At 31.8% G+C, this 19,540-nt stretch overlaps 1 protein-coding gene across 5 annotated transcripts in view; it reads left to right on the top strand.

Annotated features, from left to right (window-relative positions):
- Positions 1–19,540, top strand: part of LOC143073664 (zinc finger protein 608-like) — a 26,337-nt gene extending 6,797 nt beyond the window's left edge. For 3 of the 5 annotated variants that reach the window (XM_076249370.1, XM_076249371.1, XM_076249372.1), the window contains exons 2-6: positions 1,577–2,200; positions 8,587–8,734; positions 9,889–9,976; positions 13,148–16,659; positions 17,565–19,540. In XM_076249370.1, the coding sequence (XP_076105485.1) occupies positions 1,781–2,200; positions 8,587–8,734; positions 9,889–9,976; positions 13,148–16,659; positions 17,565–17,641 (4,245 nt within the window). In that variant the 5' untranslated portion in view covers positions 1,577–1,780 and the 3' untranslated portion in view covers positions 17,642–19,540. Of the gene's footprint in view, positions 1–1,576; positions 2,201–8,586; positions 8,735–9,888; positions 9,977–10,839; positions 10,938–13,147; positions 16,660–17,564 lie in introns of those variants that run through there. The other 2 variants (XM_076249373.1, XM_076249374.1) reach the window with 2 other exon arrangements.

Raw genomic sequence — 19,540 nt, 5'->3', positions numbered from 1 at the left:
AGTTTTAATAGTACATGTAGCGTTAAATAAAAAGTGACTTTTGTACTTGAAGTATTAAAAAGGCTTGGTCACGGTAATATTCAGTCTTTTCACAGATTTTCTGTTTGCTCACATGAATCAACATGAACTGGGGGGATTATTTGAAAGTCCACTTGTTCATTTAATCAATTTATTTACATTTATACAAAAATCAAATATTGAAACAAAATTATTTACCATATGACCTTTGACCAATAATTATCTGGTCTTTGGTTATAGATATGACAATGAGAAAAATTTGAATGCTAGCATGACTTATTTTCTACTTTAAATTATTAAAAGTGGTGTTCAGATTTTGAACACCCAGACAGCTATTACATGCAGTAGTGAATAGCACAGTTTTGACTACTGAAATTCACACCTTGATAAGATTTACCTGTGTAATACAGGTATGAAATAGTTATAAATTGTTGATATGTCACCAACTTGAGGTTAATTTGATAAAGACCTAATCAAACTCTTACATACAATTATGATAAGTTATCTAAGTTCATATCGGATTAAATACAATTTATTTGTTTAAACTAATACTTCTCTATGCAACATTAACAGATGACACCCTCCCATACCAAATACCAAAAACATTTAATCTCAACACAATTCTCTCTTTGTTTGATCTCTTAAAAACCTGTGTCGACTGTTTAATTTCTCAATGTTCAGTCAGAGGTAAACATGATTGGTTTTGATGGCTGTTTGCCTTTAATATCATATGTTGGGAATCAGACTTGGGTAAACAGTACAGATGTATAGGTAATTACAGGATTATATGTAATTTGTGGTTAATGGATTATGTGTATCCTTTGAAGACTTGCACTTGTACTTCAAATGCTCCATTCATAAAAACTACAATCTTAGGAATACTTCAGATGGTTGTAGACATTTTTTGTAATTAATGTTCATACATAAATTTAAGAGGTTATTTTTTTTTTAACATCTGACACAAATCCAAGAATTTGTTCACCTGTTTTCATGAAATTTTGGCTATGTATTGACATCAATTCATGAATGTGGAATATTAATGTTCTTTGTTATCAAATCAACTTGATTTATTCCTTATGTTTTTACTAATTTTATAATCTTTGTTTACAAATTTAGATGCACCGTTAATCAAAGATAACAAATTTTGTAATCCATTATTACATTACTGATGTATGTTTCAAGGCCTCTGCTTATATTTCAGTAAATTAAGAAATATTTGGGCGCATTATTGATGGTCGAAAAATAAGACTAGTTATTACGATTTAGAGAATGTTAAATATTAAAAAACATATTCATATAAATGAAATAATCTTAAATTTAAAAATTTTAAAATCTATTGTAACAAATCATTTAAAAAAAATTGAAATTGCGATTACAAAAACAAAGTGATGGTTACATAATCACATGTAATACCTGATTAAATGGTGTGCTCAAGTTCTGAATTTCCATTATAGAAATAAGATATTAGGATTTATTATATCCTTTTGGGTTCAAATTTTCTTCTATATGTTGTTCACATTTTGAAGTCAATACTTCATAAGTTATTTTATTATTTCAGATAAACATGGTAAAAAAGAGATAGTGTCTGTGTAAAAGATTTTTTTTGGATGGTGAATCTACCATATATATGTACAATAGAACTCTTTGCTATGCAGACTAAAACTTGAATGAATGGCACAGTTCAGCAGTAAATGGAAGTTTGACTACACCCACACTCCAACTCTCCCATTGACAGTGGTAAACAAGGAGAGGAGGAGAAACAATGAGCGGGGCAGAACACCATGCAGTTGTTGACAGAGGATTAAAAATGAAAATAAAACGCAAAAATGTAAATGCTACAAAGAATGATGGTAAACACGAAATTGTCAAAGGAGCTGAAAAAATGTCTACCAACGAATATAATAGTGCTAACGGAACTCAAATGGACAAAGTGAAACAGAATACATCTGGTGACAAGTCACCCAAGGTCAAAGGGATACATAAAAAGGAAAAGATAAAAGAAAGAGTCCAGAAGGGATCGGACGTGTCTTCAGTGAGTACTACTCTTGATGCTGCCTTTTCTCAAGTCTCGCTGGATTCTAAACCGGCTGCCGATTCCAGTAAAACAGATGACCCATATGATTTTGATGCCAAAGAAGATGAAGGCATTGGCTTTCCCTTAAAAAAAGTCAAAGTTGAAAAGGTTTGTACTGTTTGTCCCGTCTGCTGCTCCAAAGATTCTGTACTCATCATTTCTTCACTTCTCCTTCCAAATGCTAAGTATTTAAGCAAATATAGGAAAACTGATAACTCTGATCTGACAGATATAAATGATATTTGCATAATTTGAGATCAATATTCAGTTATTTTCATAGATTAAATTAAGCCTAAATTTGCTAAGAAATCTAGATTTAAGATATTAAAAAAAAGATAATGGGACCTGGTGTTAGGATTAGATTTCATGGACATTTGTTTCATACAGTTAACATAGTTCACTTCCATTTAAATTATCAATGTTTTCAGACTTTAAGAAGCCTTTTGAAATCTACCAGTTACTTAAGCTTTTGAAGGGGTTGAATATTAAACTGGTTCTGTGATTTTATGTAGTAATTGTGGAATAAGTGGCTTAGTCATCAAAACGTTTTATTTAACCTATATTAAAGTGAAGTGAAGAGATGATGTTGAATCTGAGGAAGCATGTTGGGCTGTATAGTACAATACCTTATAGTAGCTTACATGTGTGCATGGCTCTCGCATGGCTCAATCGCTTTAGACAATTAGAGGCTAAAAAGTATAAGTAAATACAAATCTATGAAATTTAAACACAAGGCTTATGACCATAAAAGGAAGGTTGGTATTAATTTTGGGAGTTTTGGTCCCAACAATTTAGGAAAAAGGGGCCCAAAGGGTCCAAAATTAAACTTTGTTTGATTTCATCAAAATTGAATAATTGGGGTTCTTTGATATGCCGAATCTAACTGTATATGTAGATTCTCAACTTTTGGTCCCGTTTTCAAATTGGTCTACATTAAGGTCCAAAGGGTCCAAAATTAAACTTAGTTTGATTTTGACAAAAAATGAATCGGTTGGGTTCTTTGATATGTTGAATCTAAAAATGTGCTTAGATTCTTGATTACTGAAGTTTTTTGGTCCAGTTTTCAAATTGGTCTACATTAAGGTCCAAAGGGTCCAAAATTAAACTTTGTTTGATTTCATCAAAAATTGAATCCTTGGGGTTCTTTGATATGCCAAATCTAACTGTGTATGTAGATTCTTCATTTTTGGTCCTGTTTTCAAATTTCAAATTCTACATTAAAGTCCAAAGGGTCCAAAATTAAACTAAGTTTGATTTTAACAAAAATTGAATTCTTGGGCCTCTTTGATATGCTGAATCTAAACATGTACTTAGATTTTTGATTATGGGCCCAGTTTTCAAGTTGGTCCAAATCAGGATCTAAAATTATTATATTAAGTATTGTGCAATAGCAAGTCTTTTCAATTGCACAGTATTGTGCAATGGCAAGAAATATCTAATTGCACAATATTGTGAAATAGCAAATTTTTTTTTAATTAGAGTTATCTTTCTTTGTCCAGAATAGTAAGCAAGAAATATCCTATTGCACAATATTGTGCAATAGCAAGAATTTTTTTTAATTGGAGTTATCTTTCTTTGTCCAGAATCAACTTAAATCTTTGTTATATACAATATACAATGTATATACACTTTTTACTACCAACTGATAAATTTAAATAATCTTTACCATTCAGTGATAACAAGCAGTTTTTTTACATCTTAATATTTTATGATGTATTTAAATGAGTAGTTATTGTTGCAAACTCCATTAGAAATTTGAATTGATATCAGTTTTGAAAAAGGGAAACGGGGATGTGAAAAAAAAGGGGGGGGGGGGTTAAATTTTTCTCATTTCAGATTTCATAAATAAAAAGAAAATTTCTTCAAACATTTTTTTGAGAGGATTAATATTCAACAGCATAGTGATTTGCTCAAAGGCAAAAAAAACCTTTTAAGTTCATTAGACCACATTCATTCTGTGTCAGAAACCTATGCTGTGTCAACTATTTAATTTTAGATTTAAAAAGTTTGAAGAAGAAATCTTTAATTGATTTGTAAAATCTTGGCATTTGTTTTGTGTAAAAAAAACCCATGTAATGTCAAAAATTTGATCACAATCCAAATTCAGAGCTGTATCATGCTTGAATGTTTTGTCCATACTTGCCCAAACTGTTCAGGGTTCGACCTCTGCGGTCGTATAAAGCTGCGCCCTGCGGAGCACCTGGTTATGGTTTTCTATAATATGATTTTTTTTAAGATTATTTTAAAGAACTGATTTCTGAGATGAAAAAATGGGTGAAATTCTAGAGAAAATTTTTTTTGGGGGGAATGACCGAGGTTGAAAAGGGGCTTACACCCACCCATGCTCCTTTTCTCCATTGACATTATGTCACATATGGTCTACATGTATGGTGACTATCCACCATTTATAATGCTCAGCCTGAACATGTACATTATATCAACAAACATCTGTCTCATCACATTTGAAGAGATAATGATCAAATGATTATCTAACAAATACATTTTAAGCTTGTTTGACAGTTACACATCAATCTTGATAAAAAAAAATTAAGGTAAAAATCATTTGTTCAAAAATTTTTTTTTTATTTTATTGTAGTCTTTCTATTTAAATATCTAACTGAGAGCCAACTTTTCCAGACTATTTAAACCCATTACTCAAAAGTTATTGATAATGTCTAATTGTCCAATTTTGTGTGATGAGTGTAAAATGAAATGGGATAAACACATTACTGAAATGGTGAATATTGTATAAATTGAAGGCTGTTTTTTTTTTAATTAAATTGAAATGAATGCAATTCAAGTTACCATCATAGTTTCAATGAATATCGAAACTTCTGGTAATTTTGGCCTGCAAGTCTGAGAAGGAAATAAGTCTATAAAAGGTAATAATCAATTTTAAAATATGACTTATGGTGAGGTTTATTATTTACAAGGTTAAATGACTAAAACATGATACTGACATGAATTTTTAGAAATAATATTGTATACTTTATGGGTTAATGGTGGTTCAGTGGATTTTTTCTGTAATAATCACAACCTTTTGAACATATGTACACTTTATGGTTTCCAGTATTTGGCCTTGGAAGTATATTTAATGAAAATTAAAATGTGTTAAAATTTGGGAGGGGATTTCTGCTTTTCAAGTGTAAATGAGGCATGCACATCTTTATAGATTTTAAATACTCAAGGTTTTTGTAATTTCCATGTCAACAAAATTAACATGTTTAACAGTTGTAAATTTAAGTTTGTCAAAAAGTCCATATTATTGTAGCATGTTTGTTTGACAAAGAGGGGAGTTATTAACAACCTTGACTACCCATAAGGGTCTTGCACAGTCGGCTGTTAGTGTGCAAATTATTACATTTGATAAGCTTGTTAAAAGCCATAACTTAGGTTAAGGTATTTAAAAAGTGTGACTTTTACAAGGTCACTAAGTTCTGGCTATGGCCAATTCTGGTGAGGATTAAAAACAGTAAAACTTAGTCAGTTAAGATTATCCATCTGCTCTTTTTATTTGCTTTTTGTCATTAACCAATGGACCCAATTAATTATTCAGAGATTCCTAAGTATCTAATGCACTTCCTATTTTATTTTTGAGCCAAAAGATTTTTGGGGTTTCCCACTACAAAACATGGACTTTGCCATATATCTATATACACAAATCAAGCAATAGTGGCATGAATTTCTGAGCTCTCTAGTTTATCTTATTCAAATTTTAGAAGGATACTTTCTTTGATAAATATGAACAGGTCACAAGGTCATTATTTATCAAAGAAAATCGTTCCTGGTGTAATCCTAGCTTGTGAAGAGCATGAATGATAAATGTGTACTTAGTATTGAACGATAAATTTGCATGTAAAAGCATGTTGATATAATCCGTCAAGGTAGTCGGAATATATAATTTGTACCTGTTAGATACACCTCCTTCAAAGTGTCAAATTATCTAAGTAATTGATCTATACATGTACATGTATGTGGTCAAGTCAAATATTCTTGTCATGTAATAATTCTACAGGAGAGTTTATTCAATCTTATAATTGCCATTATTAAAGTCATTCAATTTGCCCAAAATATATATTGTATAGATAAAATAATATTTGATTATACTATCATTTTGTTGATTTGTTAAAATCTATGCATGAAAGGATGTCTAGAGGGGAAATCAGATGGGGGAAAAACAATATTATTCATTGAATTGTCTGTATAAACTTTCCTTATAGAAAGTAATACCAAATATCCTTTTGTCACCACTGCATAGACACCAACATTAAAGTATGTGCTTGTAGTATTTCCTGAACAAACACTTCAGTAAGGGATGAAGTATCTGGATTGAAGTATGCACATTTCCTTTTTGATATTAAACCCAACCAGCATATGTGACAAATAATCCACACACTGGTATAGCCCACAAGATAAAGTATTGTTATCTACTTTGTAAAGAGGTGATTCACAGAAGTTGAACACAATCTTTTCATCATGTTCATCCTTTAGCTAGCAAAGTATTTTATTTCAAGGCAAAATAATTTTCATTGTGAACAAATTTTACTAGTATTTTGTTTTCATCTTTTGTTTTCTTAACAGCTTTTAATCAATCCTTTAAAAATCAATTTAAGTTCAAAAGAGTTCTACAATTAGAAAACAACCTGACAATACAATATGCAAAATAACATTGAATAATTTATAAAAGTACACATCTATTTAACATGTTTAAATGATCAACATGTATTTAATTAATTGCACATTTACGTGCATAAATAATGACTAGACATGGTATGCCCTTTGTACACACAAACACATATTTTTGGTACTTCATTTAGTTTTTTCATCATGTAAAATTGTAATGAAAGGCACGAATACATTAGAACATCCTGGGTTGATAAACAAAAATGATAAAATGTCATGCTGACTGTCCCTTTATATCACTAGTTCTCAGGTCCACATTTAAAGTTTCCTTCAGGGTTGTCCCATAATTTAAATCTATCATTTCTGTTCCTTCTTCCAGCTGTTAAACACATTCAAAGATAATTTTATGCAAATTGAAGAGCTTCATTCAACATGTTCAATGAAAAAAGTGTGCATATGTTATTAATATTTGTGTTGGTGAAGATAATCATTGTTGAAGAATAGTAAAGAAAATCTGCAGCCTACAGTGCTTGCCAGTTGTTATTAGTTGTAAACCTGTTAGATAGCTGTAGTGATTTAGTTTAATAATCTACTTTGGAGGGTAGTTATCTCATTTGGCAAAAATACCACATTTACTTATTTTGAATTGATTGCAGGTAAAGGTTTTTGCTGTGTTTTGTAGATATAGCAGATTATGTCTCTTTTCCTGTGCTCTCATGATATACCTTTGTGAAATAGTGAACTTATAAATCTAATTTATAAATCAAACACCAATATTCCTTTGTAAGAAAATTGTGAAAGTTGTCATTAATCTAGAAGTATATTACATGTATTACAAGAAATTTACTATCGGGAATTTTAGATAGAGGAAACAAGATCTGCAATAAACAAAAAATATGAAAACTAATTATAAGGCTGCCGCAAAACATATATATATATATATATATATACATGCTAATCATTGGATCAATGTCAGGTTTCTAAATGACGTTTCATTCTCTAGTCTGGTCTTCAAATCAACATCTCCCAAATCTTAATTCATTATGATGTCAGATTTGGACATCAATTTAAGGAATGGATTTAGATTAGAGTCTATTTGTTGATCAGAGTCTTCCATCTTTAATCATCTTGTTTGATCATAACCAGATACACATAATGTACTTATATAATTATTACAACCTCTTTTAAATTTAGAGAAGTTATAATAACAGGATAAGATATTTGAAATGTTTATAAATACCATTATGTCTTGGATAAATACAGCAGTAGTAGTCATTGAAAGTTGTTTGGCTATGTGAATATAAAGGCTGTTAGATGTGGTAATATTTATACACGGGAAAAAGATATTTTCTGCATCTGTTATTTGGCTGTCTTAACAAACATCAATTGGGATTAACAATATAGCAGTGAATTTGCACATGCAGGCAGATTTCTAAGTAAAGTCAATTTTTTCAAGATCAGACAGTCAATTTAGGCTTCAGCAGGACATCACGTAACATATGTATATACAAGTTTGTTACATGAATGTGGTTATATTTAACAAAATGTCAGTTTTACATTTGGCATTCAAATATTGCACACACAAAAAATCACAATACATCCTTTCACAAGGTATTCTATAACAATCAACCTCAAGCCAACATGATGATTTCTCAAAGAACTGCACAGAATGTAACAGTTAATTTTCCCTTTAATCCTATTATAGCATCCTTACATAATTTAAGGGAAAACCCATGTTATGTTATAGTCATGTGATCTTTTACTTTTCAAGATTGCTCTAGATCTGTCTTTGTAATTCCTGCTACAAATGTCAATAATCATGTTTTACTAAGTAAACCAGGGACTAATAGTAGTTTTTATCTTTCTTTTAGAATGACTCATCTACCTCAATCTCACAGAGTCATGTGGGGACGGATGCTTGTAGCATTGGTGTGGCTACAGATCCCGACTGTCTTGGACCATGTGAACCAGGGACTAATGTCCTCTTGGAAGGCATTGTATGGCAGGAGACGGAAAATGGTAAAATTAATTATAAGCAGTCCGCGAAAAATAGCATAGGACTGACTGTCCTGTCAAAATATATTTGGGTCTATCGATTTTTGTTAATTTTGTAATACATGTACGTACATTCCTAAGAAAAATTTGAAAAATCATCAATTGGGTTATGTGAATGTCAAACCCCAATTTATATGTCTGTATAAGTGGTTTTACTTATTCTCAGTCTTATATACATATAAAAAAGAAGATGTGGTATGATTGCCAATGAGACAACTCTCCACAAGAAACCAAAATGACACAGAAATTAACAACTATAGGTCATCGTACGGCCTTCAACAATGAGCAAAGCCCATACCGCAGTCAGCTATAAAAGGCCCCGAAATGACAATTTTAAACAATTCAAAAGAGAGAACTAATGACCTTATTCATATAAAAAAATGAACAAAACAGTATGTACATAAACAAACGACCACCACTGAATTACAGGCTTCAGACTTGGGACAGGCACATACATACATAATGTGGCGGGGTTAATTATGTTATATCTGAAGGAGATTGAAAGAGATAAAGTACACATCAATCAGACAATATAACAGCTTAGAAATGCTTAAATGTTTGAAGCAAGTTATCTTATAGATAAAATCACTATATGTCCATGAGCAATGACAGAGTGCTTATATTATTAATTTGTAATAGCCCTCAGGGATCATAATTTGTAAATAGTAATTGAGCTTAATATATATTTGAATCAAATATCTTTAAATGAATAATTAGAAATATCAAAAGAAATACTGAAATTCAACTTTAGGCAAAAATCTGTTATCCTTATTGCACGGTGAATTGGCTTCATCCAACTTCCCTGTTCTCTTTATCTAGACTAGTAGAACAATATACATTAAAAGATTCTAAATTCAACAATTTATATTTTACTAAGAAAAAATAAAACCACAGTTTTAAATCCCTTGTAATAAAAGAACTGTGCTTTCCAAGAACACTTCTAAAATATAGATAAAGGAATTTCTTTGCCATCATTATTGTCATTCTGTGAAAACTTCACTTGTCTAATGCATGTAGATTTTCAACTAAATATAATTATATAGAGGGATTAAAAAAAGTATTGTTTCAATTTTAAGTAATGATTTAGAAATAATGTATTATATGTGATGTATTTTCAGGAGTATTAGTAGTGAATGTAACTTGGAGAGACAAGACCTATGTTGGTACTCTATTGGATGCTACTAAACATGAATGGGCCCCACCAAGGTAATGGGATAGTTATAATCTACTAAACATGAATGGGCCCCACCAAGGTAATGGGATAGTTATAATCTACTAAACATGAATGGGCCCCACCAAGGTAATGGGATAGTTATAATCTACTAAACATGAATGGGCCCCACCAAGGTAATGGGATAGTTATAATCTACTAAACGTGAATGGGCCCCACCAAGGTAATGGGATAGTTATAATCTACTAAACGTGAATGGGCCCCACCAAGGTAATGGGATAGTTATAATCTACTAAACGTGAATGGGCCCCACCAAGGTAATGGGATAGTTATAATCTACTAAACGTGAATGGGCCCCATCAAGGTAATGGGATAGTTATAATCTACTAAACGTGAATGGGCCCCACCAAGGTAATGGGATAGTTATAATCTACTAAACGTGAATGGGCCCCACCAAGGTAATGGGATAGTTATAATCTACTAAACATGAATGGGCCCCACCAAGGTAATGGGATAGTTATAATCTACTAAACATGAATGGGCCCCACCAAGGTAATGGGATAGTTATAATCTACTAAACATGAATGGGCCCCACCAAGGTAATGGGATAGTTATAATCTACTAAACATGAATGGGCCCCACCAAGGTAATGGGACTAAACATGAATGGGCCCCACCAAGGTAATGGGACTAAACATGAATGGGCCCCACCAAGGTAATGGGATAGTTATAATCTACTAAACATGAATGGGCCCCACCAAGGTAATGGGATAGTTATAATCTACTAAACGTGAATGGGCCCCACCAAGGTAATGGGATAGTTATAATCTACTAAACATGAATGGGCCCCATCAAGGTAATGGGATAGTTATAATCTACTAAACATGAATGGACCCCACCAAGGTAATGGGATAGTTGTAATCTACTAAACATGAATGGGCCCCACCAAGGTAATGGGATAGTTATAATCTACTAAACATGAATGGGCCCCACCAAGGTAATGGGATAGTTATAATCTCCAATGAAAATTACCTACGTACATATTGTACAAGTGAAAAAAACACAGACAAATTACTATCCACAATACAATACACTGAAAACTAACCATTGAGCAACATGAACCCAAACATTAACACATGGGTTAAGTCAGGGGCTTAGTAACCCACTAGTTCTCTGCTAAGGGCACCCACCATGTTAATCCAGTTCAATAATGATGATGAGTTGTATCAGTTAAAGAGGCAACTGACAATACCAAATTAGTAAATGTCTCGTCTCACATGATGACATCTCTATATAACATTGAATTTCTATTAAACCCTAAATAAAGACAGAATATGAATGTTTTAAATGACAAACAATAGAAAAGACTAGCACAATAAAAAACTAAAGAAACACAAACTCATTGGAAATAATACCCGATTTGAGCTCCTGTGCTCAAGACGGGTATCCAGTTCCTACTTTACCACTGACTCCTATTTTGGCAAGTTAAAATTTGGTAATTTGTCATAAATCCATTGATCTAGATGTCTTGTTGTCACAGAATAGAAGTTCCTTTATAATATTAGTTCCAAAAGGAAAATATATTCTGGAATAAATATTACAGTATGTGTTCCTAAAGGAATAAATGGTATAGAATATTTGTTCCAACAGGAATAGATATTATGACAATGTTTATAACAAAGTTTCCATTGGAACTTCTGTAAGTTGGAACAAGTATACGTTGACAGTTGTTGATCATACTACACGATTTTTGTATCCATATTTTTTTTCGATTATGAAACTGAAAATGCAAGGGATTCATTGTTCAGAATTATTTATTTTAAAACAAAAGGGTCATAATTACTTAATATCTTATACATGTATGTATTATCATAATAGATTAAGATCAGATACTGTGAAAGTACTTTAATTCGTGGGTATCAATTTTTCGTGGTTTGAGCAATATTTACATGTTCGTTGGTTTTTAAATTCGTGTATTTTAGTTTTCTAAAAAAAATAATTGAAAAATTAAAGCCTCTAGAAACGAAGGTTACAAATAGTCTGGATTGAAGGAAATTGCAAAGTAAACATTGACCCGTGTAAATCTTAGTGACAATACTAATTAACCCAAGATAAAGAGATCAACAGATTAAGGACCATCAAATGTGTTAATTAGGCCATACACATGTCAAGTAAAGAAATCCGTATCATAAGCAAATGCCATAAATGTATCTTCAATTGTGAAATAATTCTTATCAAAATCAAGTCCAGCATGAAATTATTATTTCCGATATGTACGATATGTAGATATGTACGATATATGTACGAGAACTATGAGGCTATAAAATGAACACTTTATCATTCTAGCATATCAATACCGGAATTCTGACTTTCATCGTAAACAAATATTTTTATGAGAATATTAAAAACCAAAACTTGGTACAGTTTAGGTTATTAAAGATTAAATGGGTGCATGCAGTTGTAGTTCTGTGACTGTAGTTCTGTGACTGCATTCTCAGAGTCGAGGTTATTCAATATATTCTCTAGATTATATCAGAAGTCAAACCTTCATGGGGATTTTTCCATGTCTTAATTTGGACAATGGTTGTTTTATTTCGTTGGTCTCTTAAATTCGTAGATAAACTCATTCACGAAAACCACAAAAATTGGTACCCCACGAATAAAAGTACTTTCACAGTAGCATATTGTTTTGATTAAATGTTTCTTAAGATCATATAGATAAAGATTTTGAAAAATGCTATAAACAATAAGCAGCTTCTTTACTTCTTGTATTCACCTCAATTTACTAATAATGTATTTGCTTTAAATTCAAGAAAATAAATATTCCCCAGTCAATTTTAAATACAGTAAGAGTTATCTTGCTTTGTGCTGAAAATAATTGAAATTGTTAACATACGAGTCTGTTATGAAGCAACACAAGTTTTCAAACTTGCATTGCTCCTATTTATCTATAAAATATTCACCATCTATAAAACATATGTATGGAACAGGATAGCAGACTTTTGATTATATTGTACTTTTGTATAATGTGAAAAATTATTCTTGTCAGTTTGAATTAAATGACAACAGATATAGATTGAATTAATTTCTTCACATTGATCACCTTTGTGGGTAGCAACTGTGTTTTGTTAGAAAAAAACATGTAACTTTAACATTAATCAAACATATAAAATATTGAAGATTTATATGAAGAATCTTCTTTTGTAGGTTTAATTGTGATTCACCTGTTAGTGATATGGATGCTAGAACACCAAAGGGAAGAGCTAAACGAGGAAGGGGATCAAACAGTACACCGGTCATTGAGAAAGGCCTGGAAGGAAGAACTTTACGTAAAGGACGAAAGGGGAGTAATACCTTTACTGCTCCTCCTAGTCCAGCTAAGTCTGATATATCTGTGTCATCTGTTGGTTTAAAACGTAAAGGTAGACCTGTTGAAATGGAAAATGCTGTTAATGATAATGCCAAAGTTAAACGTAGTCGTTCATGTTCTCGTGGAACTCCAGGAGATGGAAGTGAAAGTCCTGTGCCAAATTTTATTGAATGTCCCGAGCCAAATTGTAAGAAAAAGTACCGACACATGAATGGATTACGATATCACCAATCTCATGCCCATAGCGCTGTTGGTCTAGAGGGCGATGAAGAATCACGTGATATGGATAATACGGAAGATTCTATGCTGGAAGATATGGATAGCAATATGGGAGAGAGCGGTGAGAATAGCTCCAACAATCTCAAGATTGATTTAGATAGTGTTGATGAGATGGACAATAAAAAAGGGGACAGTAATGATTCTGACAAAATAGACATTGTTAATGTTGTGAAACCTACAGTAAAACCTACTGCAGAAGTGACCAAAATGGATATTGATGAATCTTTAAAGAAAGAGAATTCAATTTCAACAAATTCACCTAGTTGTACTGTGACAAAGCCTACAATCGGGGCAGGGCATTCTTTCCATGCTGTAATATCTAGTTCTAAAGTTAACTCAGAAATAACTCTGTCTTCTGTTCCAACAACTGTGGTACAGACACCTACCACTGTTAATCCACCTGTTGTGAATGTTACACCTGTTTCTTCTAGTCCAATGCAATCATCTAGACCTATTACATTCGCTGCCATTACTACAAACTCACAATCAAATGAACTTTCATCAGGGAAGACTGAAAAATTGATAAAACCGAAAGTGATAGGTAGGCCAATAGCCCCATCAAATATGATTGCCTTAACAACTAATGTGACAGTGACGCATACAAATTTAGCTCCCGTTACTACACATACACATGTATCAAGTACAACACAGTTTCAACCGATTCAGCCAAAACCAACCGTGTTAGGTGATTCGGCAGCTGTTAATCAACATCTGATAGGACTGAAGGAGTTAAAAGAAAAGAAAATGAAACATAAAAAGAAATTAAAAGATAAGGACGCAAATGGAGCGTTACCGAACATTGCAGCTGCAAAACTAATGAAGCCTGACAATAAGAAAAGTGAAACAAGCAGTGTGATAAAGGTAGCTCCAATAATGGCAAAACCGCTGGACTCCATTAAAAAGGAGGTCATGCCAATAAGTAAGCCATTGGATTTTGATAAAGAAAAATCCGGAGCATTAATAGACAAAAGTTCTTATCCACCCAATGTCGGTGTTATTACGGGACAAGTGCAGCCACAACCAAAAGTTGTTGATCTCAGTCATACTCCACGAACTGAAGCAAGTGTTCTGAAAGTAACACCAACGTTACAAGTCATTACTAATGAAAGCAATAAATCAAATATAAATGATGATGTGCAAAGCCCAGCTTATTCTGACATTTCTGATGCAAATGAGGCTGGTTCACCGGCACAAAGTGCTAGTCCACAAATTACTGATGAGAAAATCATCAAACTCAAAGATTCACAAGGTGCTACCCCAGGTGTAAGCCTGGACAATCAACCTTTAAATCAATACGGAATGTATGGGAATTATTACAATCAATCACAATACCTCTTGTCACCTGCAGCTCAAGGATCACCTGGATCAAACATTCAAAAGATTCAGACAAATTCAAGTGGTAAAGATAGGAGCACTCCATCAGAACATTTAAAAATTGTTGGAGGTGCTGAAAATAAATCAAAAATAGATGAATCAAAAAACGATAAAACAGGTGAAAATATCGGTGATAAAGTGGATCGTCCATCACAGCAGTTATCTCAACATGAACTTCAACAATTACAACATCAGCAATGGGTTAAACAGCAAATGTATGCACTACAGAGTCTCCCTCCTCAGCAGCAGTATCAGTATATGGCAGCCTATGGACCTTATTTAGATCCCAATTATCATATGCATATGATGGCTAATGACCCGTTATATCGGCAGCATTTTGAGAAGATGATTGATGAACAACAGAAGAGAATGCATCAGGAGGGAGTTCCTATTGATCTTGAGTCTCCGCGCGCACTTAGTCGATCATCCGCTACTGACATATCTCTGGCTAGTGGCCCGTGGCCAGGTGGTGACGCATTTAAAAATAAACCACATAATTTGTCTAGTGAATATTCAGGTGGATTTCCTCATACAGATACTAAACGTACCAATGAGTCAGAAAAAGACCAAAAGTCAATGCGTGATCGGCAACCAAATGACAATCGGCAGCAAAGTTCTAAAGAAATTGATGTTAAACCAAATATTGATAAAATTCGCTTTGAGCAGCAAAATCCTGAAGGAATGAAAGGACAAAAGGATGGAAAATTGAGTGAGGAACAAGCTAGGAGAGTGCAAATGTATAAAGAACAAAAACATATAGAACATCAAAAGAGGATTGAGCAAAAGAAAGGTACTGACAATCGTTTTGATCCTCGTCCAGTGGATTTAGTAGGCAATAAGTCAAGTAATAATAGTCCCTTCTCTTCAGAAAAATCAAAAGACTTTCCACAAGGTCTTGTGCCAAATGTAACTATTAAACAAGAACCTTTCAGTAAACTTAAAGATCGGAGTGATTCAGCTCCAGATTTAAGTATGTCTTCTAAAAGTGCTAGTGAAGAAAGGACGCGAACTCCTTCATCAGAGAAGGTTAAAAATATGGATGAAAGATCAATGGACAAAAGTGATAAATTCAAGAATTATGAAGGATCATTTGATAAACTAAGAAATTCAGAGACACCTTCAGACAAAAATAGGAGTAGTAGTGTAGACACTCCAAAATCCAAAATAGGCCAATATTCCAAACCCTCCAGTCCTCACACATCGCTATCACAGTCTCCTGGATCTCATTATTCTCCCTACCTCTATCACAGTCAGTTTGTACAGTCCCCACCAACCTCATACGGACATATCCCATACGATCCATATCGTAACATGGTTTATCCTACAAATTATATCCATCCTTCACAAATTAATAGCTATCCTGCAGGTGTTGGATCAGACAATGAAAAACAAAAGATGGTCCCGATATCTAAAGCTGGACCTATTGAAATGGATTTAAAGAAGTCCGATATAACAACACAAGCTAACACTAGTGCCAGTCATAAAATTCATGAATTACAAGAAAAAGGGAAAGCAGGATCTCGATCAGCATCACCTGTGACAACTATCATGACTAAAAGTGATAAACAGATATCATTACCATTATCTGTGGGTGATAAAATGAGAGACTCGAGTTCGCCACCAACACAGAGACATGTTCACACACATCATCATACCCATGTATTAGAGGCAGCATATCCTGTATATCATTATCCATGTAAGTAATGGTTCATTAAGGCACAGGGGATAGAAACCAATTGACAATTTTATGTTAAAACATGATTTATACCAAATGTTGTCTTACTTAATGTAATTGTTCTTAGTCTTTTGAGAAATTAATGACTCGCTTAAAGAATGTATTACTGAAAATTATTATTTCAGTTGACTAACTAGTTTATGACTCTATGGTGTATGAAATTTTTCTTTTTTTTTAGTATTTAAAGTTTAAAAGTAAACACACATGGCGAAAAATGATGACATGTTTGTTTTACAGAACAGAAAATTAAAAAGTGTATAATTTTTCCAATTTAAAAGAAATGTCAAATAAAATTCAATGGAACAGCCAACCATGGCAACAAAATAAAGACAAGAGGTCTTTAAAGGGTCTTCAACAATGAGGAGGCACTCATAACAAAAAGGAAACTTTAAATGTTGCAAATTTAAAAACCATCCAAAACAAAAACAATTGCGAAGAACAGAACGTTGATATTCAGTGCATTCTTCAAAAGAAAAGAAAGGGGGAAAGAAATAAATGACAACAACATTGTAAATTTAACATTTTGTCAAGTTTTAATAATTGCAAAAAATGTGACAGCATGCACATGTATGAGACAAAAATAAATTAATTGATCAGTGTGAAGTTGTTTCATAAAACTTAATTGTTATTGTTAGTTTAAACACTGACTTGTTTATTAGATATTGTAAATGAAGAAATAGACATTTGTGGCTGATAATACTTTTGCAAATATGTTTGTTTGTTCAAACCAACACCTAAACAACTTCAAGTAAACTTTTTTCACATTTATGTCTACCCAATGTCTCATGTATTACTTAGTGTAATGACTTTGTGAATAAATTTGATAGCTAATTTAAATATTCATGTCTTTCTTTTTGTTATTGCAGCAATTTATCCAACACCACCCTCACAGACACAAGTACCACCAGGAAATTCAATCCAGCATCCCCAATATCCACCATAATCCAGAGTTATCTCCCTGTCATGTCATGTGTTATCTCCCCTGTCATGTCATGTGACACCTTGTTAGGTTGTGTGTCTATGCAAAATTATTTTCAGCTAGTAGAAGCAATAAAACAAAATGAAATAAATAATAAAAAAAAGAAATATATCTTTATGATATTTCAGGCAAGAAAATGATTAGATATTTTCTGAATTGAGTATTAGGTTTTTATGAACTATTTAATTCTGCAATGTAATTACTAGTTTTTAATAATTTGAGAAAGAAATTCAATTCAATTTCAGTTTTTCCTTTTGATTTGAAAGAGAATCATTGAGAATTACATGTACATGTATTAGGGCATGTTAACAAGTTTTTAAAGATTTTTAAGTATCTGGTTCAATACTATGAATAAATTTTATGCACAGGGTTCAGCGTAACCCCTTTCAAATATTTTTTGCTATATTTTGCATTTTCAGTAAATACACATTAAAGGAATTATTTTGCATTAAAAAAATATAATTTGTTAAAGGAGGTTTATGTTTTTCATTTGATAAGAATATATAAGTTCTGTGTAATGTACAATAATGTTTATATTGTGATATGAAATCAAACCAAAGTATGTGTTCATACTGTAAAATATGTAAATTTTCATTTAAAATTTTATGCGTTTTATAAATGCTAATACTGTCATAAGGATGTATTTTTCTTATTGATGGTTTAATAAAGTATACATAAGAACCTATAGAATACCTTTTGAAAGCAAAGCTATAGAATAGAAAAAATAAAAGTATTATAAAGTATTATTCTTCCAGTTTAGTCATTAGTTTGCTTTTGTTTTCAGTAATTCTTTTCTCAATAAGTTTCATTATACATTTGTACTGATTTAGATTTATATTTCAAAATTTTATTATTTATTTTATTTTATTTTTTGCAGAAAAAGTAATAGGACAATTTTAAAATAATCAAACATGATGTATTCTGTTGGTTCTTCCATCATGTCTATGTGTTCAGTTTTCAGTAATTATCAAATTTGATATAAAATCTTTGAGGCATTGATAAATTGCAGATATTTTTTTGTAGATTTGAAAAATAATGCAATGCAAGTTTTGAATAATTTACAATAGTGCTAGATTTTCTAATTGTTTATCATTGAATATTTTTAACTCAGTGCTTGGATATGGACATATTATGGTTGTTAATATGAAATATAACAAATGGCAATATGAGATAGGATTCTATTGAGAAAATGCTGAATAGAATAATTAAATATAATTGAATGAAATATTATGAGCTATATGTTTGGGACCAAATACAGTAGAATAAAATATTATAAATATGCAAGTTTATGTCAAAATTTTGTAGGATATGAAATATTTTACAATCAAAATTTTTTACAATTTTATCATAGATATAGACAGCTATGCAAATTACAATTTTTGTATATGTATCAATAATTGTTAAATCAGTTTATTATAGATTTAAATTAATTCTATTGAAAAACTAATTTATGAGATGAAAAATACTTCAAACAGAAATTCATTAATGATAAAAAAAATTCAAACATTTACATTCCATGTGATCATACCGAACCTGTTAACTCAGCAGTATTTTGATTTTTTACAAGCGACAAAAATTGTTTCCCTAAGCAAGACTAGAGTAAAAAATAAGCTTTGTTTATGCAAAAAATGACATAAAATGCATTAATAGGTTGGTAGTAAAACATTGATTTGTATTGGCTTATAGTTGTGTTTTGTGCAATGATTAATTGCTATGAATGAATGTACGTGTATGTAAATGAGGATGAAAGATTCTATATTAAGCATGACAAAAGTTTGATTTTATATATAGTTGAATACAATTAGTATTTGTTTAAGCCTAAATGGGCTTATTTTATACAAAATAAACAAGAAATCTTATTGA

The sequence above is a fragment of the Mytilus galloprovincialis genome, chromosome 4, assembly GCF_965363235.1.
Source record: "Mytilus galloprovincialis chromosome 4, xbMytGall1.hap1.1, whole genome shotgun sequence".
In the NCBI taxonomy this organism is placed as follows: domain Eukaryota; kingdom Metazoa; phylum Mollusca; class Bivalvia; order Mytilida; family Mytilidae; genus Mytilus; species Mytilus galloprovincialis.
This window is presented reverse-complemented; position numbering and strand designations above follow the sequence as displayed.